The following is a 9,296-nucleotide window of genomic DNA, read 5'->3' as shown; positions in this document are numbered from 1 at the left end:
ATATATATATATATATATATATATATATATATATATATTTTTTTTTATTAATTAATATATTGTGTATAAATATAAAATATACATTTCTAGTCTGATTTGTGCATACACAACATATGTATGTACATACTAAATATGTTTTATATCGTATTTAATACAATTTAACAATGTAATATTTTATTAATGCACTTTAAATGGCAAATAAAAATGTTATGTGAAGGAAGAAATATGAAAGAAGATGTTAGTAGGCCTACTTCACTTCTTTTCAGCATGTCTCAGGGTGTTAAAAACCAGGCCAGCCAGTAATAATTTTACCAGGCAGAGCATAAGCGTTATCACGTGGTCATTTAACTAAACCACTTGATTGATAGAGAACATTAGACTGGAGCTGATTAAAATGCCAGTGGCCTGTTGATCTGTTTTTTAAAGTGTGGGGAGTTGACCTTTCACACGGCCGATGACGGTCCTCTCCGCGAACGGCGGGCGAAGCGACAACTGGCCGCGGATTCCTCGACGCCGCTCCAAAAAAGTACAGGGAGTCGCGTTCGAATTTTTGGGATAATGTGACTGACAGCTCGGCCTCTCGCCCCTAATTAGTGCTCGGTAATTTATGAGCTACTGCCGCGCGATTATGCATCCCCATCACAAATCCTCCGCTCAGTGAAATGGCGGATATCGAGTGTCGCTCGTCGCTAGAAATAGCGCAGTCGTGCTAATATTGGCCGCGGAGTTACCGGGCAGAGATAGCGTTACAGCTTTGCGTAATCATATGTTTACAGGTTTATGAGCACATTAGCATCTGTATATCTAATTTATCGCATATAATGTTCTATTTCTCTACCGCCGATAATTAGGTGGCCTACTGCACTCATTGGCACGCGGTCAGCGTTTTAAGCCAAAAGACCTGTTGTATTTATTTATACGTTATTTTAAATGTCGGTTTATCTTTTGTCACTGACACATACCGTGCTTTAGAGCGATCTTGTGCATTTTAATGGTTTCATTAATTGTTTTGTCGGCCCTAATTGTTTAAGTTGAACCAGCAGAGCCTATATAGTGTGACGACGAAGGTCAAGCTCTGCAGACCTACAGAAAGTACGCTGATTTTTACAAAAAACCTTTAAACTTGCAGGTTTTGTATATCCAATATTTTGCGTTATATAATGCATTTGAGTTTTGCCCACTAAAACAACCCTTAAAATACCCATAGTGCACTTTGCAGTCGCAAAAAAACAAGATGGCTTAGTAGTAACCGCTACAGCTACTTAATCTGCCATATGAACTCCTCGAGTTTTCCACGCTCCCCCGACATTTTAGGACGCTCTTCAGTGCTGCTTTCAAAAAAAAGAGGCCTTTGTTTTACCCACTTAAGCAAGAGAAACCCCTGGCCACACATCTCTTGTCCATCATTGCTGTTGTCATAAGCCAATATTAATCTACAGCTGTCTGGTATTCACTGCGACCACAACCAGAAAGAAAAGGATCAAATGGCAGAGTGATAACATTCACTCTCCCGCTTTCTCTCTCGCTTCCCATTTCCTTTTCATCGCCCGACTCTGCGGCTGAGCGAACAAAACATTGCGCAGAATAAAAGTAGCCCATGTTTACATTCCCACTCATGTTGCGGAAAAATTTATATTGAAATAAATAATTTAATCTCCGACGGTCCGAGGTTTTGAAGGTTGCAGCAAATTCATAATAGCCTTTTGTTTCCTCCTCAAGAGCCCAAAGCGAAGCAGAAATAAATTTCAAGATGCGCCCGGTATGAAAAGACGCCTCCGTGCTCAAGTTTGCGATTTAACGAGCTTTCTCTGAAACACTTAAGAGCAGCGACAAGTGCGTATCGCCTGGTTTTATTTCCATTTTCGTTTCATAGGATGAAGACCGACAACCGATAAAAACAGACAACACCTCGCTCTCCTCAATGCACTGGAAAAATACTTTAGAAGGTAATATATTACATGTCGTACATTCAAATACACCGTGGTGAGACGTCACCCCAGGCTGACGGTGACTGGAAGTGGTTGTTAAAAAAAAGAAATAGAAGTACAAATGAAAGAATCAGTATTTCTGTCATGCTGCTGGACACACTAAGACACGTAAAGTATATACAGTACAGCTTAATGGTGTTCGTATCCACTTCCGGTTGAACTCACACCACTCCTCAGAAACGAATGAAAAACCAAACCAGTTGTTCCCTTTCGCCGTGTGTCCAGATACAACGAAACGCCTGTTTAATGAAATCCGGGGGGCGCTCGCTCGGTCTAAGTTCCACAACAGTTGTCGGTGACAGGTGCCGAAAGCAATATAGATAGAGTCAAGTGGCTTCAAATAGCCGCTCTCCGTCTTCAGAGATGATCGGGAATGCTGCTCTCGCATCGGAAACTCCCGTCTTTCCTGCAAAGCTCGTCCCCTCGAAGCAACGTTTGTCCTTTTTTTTAAAAAAATCTCGTTTTGGGTCCGTTCGGTTGGGGAAGGGGGGGGGGCGAGAGCGGTCGCACACCCGCTACGGCGCGCTCGCTCCTCTTTACAGTCTTTTCTCTATCGAGAGTTTTGCGCTCAGCCGAAGGGTTCAGCTCAGGATGGTCCCGCCGCAGAGGGTGTAGCGCCGAGCTGCAAGTGAGACGAGAATCTGTTACAGAAAAAGCCAGAGAAAGACAAGCCAGCGGAGAAAGAAGCGGTCGCAGGGCACTAAAACCAGTACAAGTCCTTGCTTTTATCCTGGCTCTGTAGACCTGAGAGGAAGAAGGAAAAGGAAGAAAAAGGATAAAAGGAATGAGGAAAAGGGAAAACAGGCGGCAAATATAGAGAGGTGAGGCAAAGAAAGAGGCATCGAAGAGCGAGAGTGAAAAGTGAAGAATGTATATATCGGCAAAGCAAAGGTCGAAGTCAAAAACCTTGACGATTGTTAGCTTCAAAACACAGAATATGCACTTCAGAAGCTGTCAGATATTATTATTTTTACACTATGTGTTCGAGTTTTTTTTTTTTTCGCAGTTTTTAACCTGCGGTGGCCCTAAAATGCATTTAGACGCTTTTAAAAAAAAACTATATAACAAAATATTAAACAGCGGCAAATCATGCTGGAGCTTTTCTCTGAAACAAACATTACAAGCTGGTGTCAAGGTGATTTTAGCGGACGTCGCTTCTCTTAAAATTCACACGGGCGTCCTGACAGAAAGGTTTCATTCATTGCGTTAACTGCCATATGTACAAAAGTTTGGGGTCGGGAAGATTTTTTTTAAAAGTCAAGGATGAACGAAATCGATCAAATTGACCGTGAAGACATTTTTAATGTTAGAAACGAATTGTATTTTGAAATGTTTTATCGATAATCCGGAAAAAAACGCGTTGCAGCATCCGCAAAAACGAACCGGAATTGTTTTCATCGTTAATAAATATTTCTCGAGCAGCATATCTGCATATTAGAAGGAGTTATGATGCACTTTATTCATACTTCACATTATATTACTCATGCTTTAAGCAATGATGCTGAAAATTCAGCAGAAAACATCTATTTTAAATATATTTTTTTATCTTTGTGAACTAATTTCTGCTACAATCTGGCAACCAGAAAATGACTTTTTGTATTATTTAAAGCCGAAACCTTGTTTTTAGTGACACGTTTTGCTCGCAAAGTGTTGTACTCTTTAAAATAAATGCCTTTTGAGTTGATATTTTGCATCCGTATGTTTTTAAGCGTGGCTCACGTGAATAAGCAACGCATGCCGTTCGCACCTGTATCCATGTTCAGGCTCATATCAGAGCTCGCCGCTGTGAAAGCTCCGGTCCACGCTGAGCCGCCCGGCTCGCTCTTGCTGATATCGCACGGCGAGGCTCCCGGCGCGGGGACCGTGGCGGGAGGAAGTCTATGGGGCCGCACCGAAGGCACGAGCAGAGAGCCGTAACGGGGGTCAAAGTGCGTTCCGTACATGTCGTGCACGGAGGGCCGGGGGTAAGCGGACCCCTGGGTGCCGATGGCTCCGCTGAGCGAGTAAGGGTGATGGTGGTGAGACGGGTGCCAGGGCTCCGGGGTGGCTTGGTGAAGGTGGCTGTGTAGAGATGCGGTGGAGTACGGGTCCGCTGGGAAGGGGAGGTCTGTGTGAGAGGAACCCAGGGCGCTGCTGAGGGACGCTGTGACCGACGGCTGATACGCACTGTTCCAGAAAGAAGGAGGGAAGCTTCTCTGGCTCATAGGGAATGATCCGTCTGGGGAGGGAAGCGTTTGGATGTTCTGCACGTTAATGCGCATAAAAGGCATGTAATCATACAACAGCATGAGCCAATAAATATTTTGTTTAAATAGTCATTTTTTACATTAAAATTAAATCCCCCACGCACTTATATTGACAAAAAAAAATGCTATTGCACAAAATTATGTCCTAAATATTTTAAATCCTAATTTAATTTGAATGTGCTTTTTCTTTACAAAAAAATCCATTCTCTTTAAAAATAAAAATATAAAATCGTGCCTGTTGTGATGACTAATGGCCATTAAATCGTAACTGACCGCAACAAAATAATGATTATTTATCATTAATTATCAATGGCTAATTATCGCCATATCCTATTTTAGTACTTTTTCTGTTCATTTTACAAAATTGTGATCAGTACAATGATAATTTGAATGTAAAAACTGTGTATTATATATATATATATATATATATATATATATATATATATATATATATATATTATAATATCTAATAGCTTAAATTAAATGTAAAAAATTATGTCCTAATTATTTGCAGAATTTTATTTCTTTGTATTAGCTTTTATTATATATTATTATATGTATCTATACAATGCAAAAAAGTTAAATCATGCCTATGGCTAAAACCTATGCAGTCATAAAAAAATATATATACTTAAAAATAGATACAAAATATGTGAATTACAGGATAAATGATAATACAGATCGCATCAGATTCCCACCTCTCCAGGACGATGTACCTCTTGGGGTCTTGCTGTTGGTGGATCCAGGTGCATAACTACTGGACTGACTCAAAGCCCGACTAAAATGTTCGTCCACCACCGAACTGATGTCCCCTTGAAAGTACGTGAATAGCACACATCTGGAGCTGATGTACTCAGCCTCCGGCGGGTGATCTTTCTCCCGGGCGCAGTCCTCCTCTTTTATAGGTGGCCCGGTGATGTTCGAAAAAGAAGAGCTGCTTCCGCTCACTGTTTCTGGGGATTCTTGCATTTTAGAGTAAAACGCCAGTTTCTGAAAGCATGTAAAAATGCATGTAAAAAATTAATTTACATTTAACTCACAGAATCAGTCTAGTCGTGTATTAAAGCAGTGCAAAATCAATTTGTATTAATGTGTCAAAAACTAGCACCTATAAAAAAAGAAGAAAACCCAGTTATTGAGATATAAGCTTATGTAACGCCTCAAGTAAGTAGTTAATACTTAAGTGTTAGCAATAAGTTAATAATCAAGTTAATATGTCATACATGCAATGCATGTAGTCAATATGCATTGTGAGTATATTTAAAATCGTTAAAAGCAAACGTGTATGACATGTTAAACAACACTTAAACTTATCATTAATAATGTTTCCCATTAACATCTAACTGTGCGACTTATTTTTTAAAGCGTAAAACTATTTGTTTAAGATTTCAGGCGCAACAAGTCAAAGAAAGTTTCGCGCAAGCGTTGAAACAAAACCAAAACGAGCCGTAAAATAAGATTAAAACGCGTAAGCCTGATAAAGTTAAACCTGGAAAAAAATATATACATGAACATACCTGATGGTGATATGGTGTGTATGCTGCGGCAAAATAAGGCTGAGGTGGACCATAAACTTGATACATGACATCCAAGCAGCTCATGGCGAAGACAGCTGTTATATCACGTATAAAAACTTATTAGCGGGATGAAAGGACGCTTCATTTGAAATAAAGCGCTGTCTTGGCGTGCGCAGACGGAAAATGAAGCTCCGCGTCGAGTCCGGCTGAAGCGCACTGAGCAGCTTTTATGTTCCGTACTCTGTTTTTACGCACGAGTCCGGTTCACTTTTGAGATTCGGTTCAGTGAGTCGATTCATTTGAACCATCGCCCAGACGTCCTCGTGCGCGCGATGCAGGTTCTAGCCTGCGCTAAAATAAATCCTTGCACAACAACGTAGCTTTTGATATGTTAGCTGGCTTCTAGTTGGTCACTAAATCGGCGACACGTTACAAAACCATGTGGGATTTAGTCAAGTTGCTCAATTTAAGCTAGTCAATTTACTTAAGACGTTTAGTCTCCCAGTTTAACGTTGGCATCCCGAGATCTTGAACGTGTCAGTAAACAGTCTATGCTTTGTTTTATGTTGTGTTAATGTTTAAAAAATGGCAGATATATCTAAGATTTTTTTTTTTTACCTCATCGTGTAACTACGAAAGCTGAAGTTGGCGTGATTAGAAACGCCGCGAATCAGTGCGTGAATCGCTGAAAAGAATCGGTTGCTTCAAATAAACGACTCCTGAATCGAACGTGTACGAAGCGCGGCGTTTTGACGTATCTCAAGACCAGAACTCATTGCAAGTAGTTACTACACGAAGCTTCGTGTCCTTTTAGCCATCAAACTGTTCTGGCTTTGCAAATAAAATTATATTTTTGTGCATGGTCACAATTTAATTTAATAACATTTAATAACTCAATATGCTCTTCTTAGACAGTGACCACAATACACATATACATACAAACATACATACATATATATATATATATATATATATATATGTGTGTGTGTGTGTGTGTGTGTGTGTGTGTGTGTGTGTGTGTGTATGTGTTTATTTATATATATATATATATATATATATATATATATATATATATATATATATATATATATATATATATATATGACTGCTTGTACAAACTAACCAGATAAGTTATTGCTAAATAAGTGTGCTGCAATCTGTCTATTTAAAATGCCGTGGTTTTCTGTGCCCAGTTGCCCTGGGCTCAAAGGTCAAATAGTTTTCACGCAATTGGTACTGGGGTCAAGGGGCATTTTTCTGTCATTAGGACCCTTAAAATCAACAGTATGTTACAACTGAGAAAACACTGATACGCTGGTCAGTCTGAAACAATGGCGCTGCTGCTGTAGTAACCACTACGCTCTAGCGGAGCAGCTGAATGCTGGATGAAACTCATCATGATTTTACCGGGAATTTCACAGGAATGTCCGGTATTCTGTCTCGTTTACCCCACTTCGTGGAGTCTTTCACATATTAAGCTAAACTAGCGCTGTCCATAGTGCTGGAGGCGAAATATTTCGGTTATTTCTCAACAAACAGTAATAGCGTGAAGTGATCCTCACGGTTTTACTGTACATTTACTGTAGATGCATTTTCCCAGGATTTGTTCATTCTTGAACTAGACATTCCCATATGTTTTCTAAGGGCCCAAACAATGGGACAAATGGTTTTCTGTTCAACAGCAAAACACTCCCATGAACCCGAAAATGAATGGCTTGTCAAGAGAGATCATCTGTGTACCACAACAAGTCATGTTGTCTTCTGCATAAACATAAACGAAGAGGAAATCCTTAATTTCTTGATATAGAAAAATATATTTTTGACAAGTTAGGAGAGGATGTCTGTCCATCCTGTCTATAAAATTGGCATTGATAATAATTGCTCACATACAGATTGATGCATACATTGTGAAAAAATTTATTTGTGAATTATTTTTTTTTGTTATTAAGACATTAATTAATTATGTTAATACATAAAATATATATAAAATATATTAATATATATTAAAATGTCTAAAATAAATCATTGTTTAAGATTATAATAAAAATATTATAATAAAATCACAATTTCAGAAAGCCATCTCGAAACTGTGTTTTAATACAATCAACAGAAAATAGCATTAAAATGCTTTTATAATTAAAATGATTAAATTATTAATAAATTATTAAAATATTTGTGTATAATATAATAATAAAAATAAAATAATTAAAATGGTCAAATGATATAAAAATACTGTTTTACATTTTATAATCAATTAAATAATGAAATAAATAATAAATAATGAAAAAAATTATTATTTTTTTTTTTTTAAATATTCAAAACTGTTTTGTTCTAAATTTTAAAACAGGAATGACTTTGCATGGCAATAAAATATACAAATTGTTTCTAATTCAGCTCAAATTCATTGTTCACGCCTTTAAGTTTAGCACTTTCACACCTGTTCATAGATAGAGTTACAGCACGCAATAACTCTCCATTTCTGATGTGACAGCTTTCAAACAATGGGGGTTTTAGACTGTGTAACCTGACAAGGTTTCTATTTCTACCCAAATAGCTTAAGGACAAGGAAATGTTGAGTGCTAACACCCAGCTAATAGGACCTAACCTGCTGAAACAACAGCGCATTCAACACATCTAATGAATCAGGGAAGATCAGGGCACATGACTTACAGCTTTAACCGGCCCGCGGTTTTCAACATAGGCTCTTTCCTCTAATATTTGAGAATAAAGGAGTCTCCTGGCTTTGTGCCTCTGCTGAAAGAGGACCCTTGCCCCCCCCCGAGTCATGCATTTGCAGGTAATCTGCCTGGGTACGTCCGAAACGAGGGAGAAGGGGGGTAGGAGATGAGAGAAAGAGAGTGCAAAGACATTGTCAAGGCAAGTCGAAGAGAGAAAGGAATGTAAACAAGTACTTGAATAAAGGATGCTGAAATGTTTCGACAAAATGGTGACAAGTAGCCACATGGTGGTCTAAGCGCGTTTATTAATGCCCGAAGCAAAAAAAAAAAGTCTTTGGAAAAAAAAAAAGCGTATAGGCGCGCGTGTGAAGAAGTGATTTTATTTGGACCGCGGTCAGGGGAACAGTTGAGCTCCATGTGTTGCTGATGAGGCAACAGGAGCCCTGGTGAATTGTGGGTTTGTGACATGGAAGTGAACCGCTGCACTCAACGTGACCACGGCAACTGTTGAGAGAAGAGGGGGGTCTGCTGTGCAACGCGAAACAGAGAGTGTCTGTTTCAGGAGAGCTGGAGCGGCACCTGTCCCTGCCGCAGAGACAGCGCAGCGTACGGACGAACCGCGGGCCACCGAGGCTCTGCAGATCTTACAGAGAGACCAGAACTTGTGCTTTCACTGGTTTTAATGGTCCTTGTGGGGGCAAAGGTCAGATTTAGGACGTCCAGGTGACACTGAAACCTTCCAACATTTCCTGTATTGAAACATTACGTTTAGTGTTTGATATTATATGAAATATAATGCATAAATACACAAAGACACATATACAGGCTACTTTGATGTATAAATTAAACACATAATTAAATATTGCA

At 39.1% G+C, this 9,296-nt stretch overlaps 1 protein-coding gene across 2 annotated transcripts; it reads right to left on the bottom strand.

Moving 5' to 3' along the window:
* Positions 1-1,917: 1,917 nt before the first annotated feature.
* On the bottom strand, positions 1,918-5,987 carry vgll2a (vestigial-like family member 2a). 2 transcript variants are annotated; one of them, XM_043218701.1, is made up of 4 exons: positions 5,752-5,987; positions 4,933-5,224; positions 3,736-4,206; positions 1,918-2,732 (listed from the first exon to the last, which is right to left on the bottom strand). In XM_043218701.1, the coding sequence occupies exons 1-4, from the start codon at positions 5,833-5,835 to the stop codon at positions 2,689-2,691; spliced, it is 891 nt and encodes a 296-aa protein (XP_043074636.1). In that variant the 5' UTR covers positions 5,836-5,987; the 3' UTR covers positions 1,918-2,688. The 2 variants fall into 2 exon arrangements, with proteins under 2 accessions (XP_043074636.1, XP_043074637.1); XM_043218702.1 differs by having other exon boundaries at positions 1,918-2,610.
* Between the last annotated feature and the right edge of the window lie 3,309 nt (positions 5,988-9,296).

This window comes from Puntigrus tetrazona, chromosome 20 (assembly GCF_018831695.1).
Source record: "Puntigrus tetrazona isolate hp1 chromosome 20, ASM1883169v1, whole genome shotgun sequence".
Classification (NCBI taxonomy): Eukaryota; Metazoa; Chordata; class Actinopteri; order Cypriniformes; family Cyprinidae; genus Puntigrus; species Puntigrus tetrazona.
The sequence above is the reverse complement of the archived record's forward strand: the minus strand, read 5'-3'. Positions and strand labels throughout refer to the sequence as shown.

What these genes read in the sequence shown, in the direction of transcription:
- vgll2a (XM_043218701.1), bottom strand. Translation starts at nt 5,835, where the DNA reads ATGAGCTGCTTGGATGTCATGTATCAAGTTTATGGTCCACCTCAGCCT. An exon ending in ACACACCATATCACCATCAG is followed by an intron (nt 5,225 to 5,751) that starts GTATGTTCATGT and finishes ACATGCTTTCAG; the next exon opens with AAACTGGCGTTTTACTCTAA. An exon ending in AGGTACATCGTCCTGGAGAG is followed by an intron (nt 4,207 to 4,932) that starts GTGGGAATCTGA and finishes TTCCCTCCCCAG; the next exon opens with ACGGATCATTCCCTATGAGC.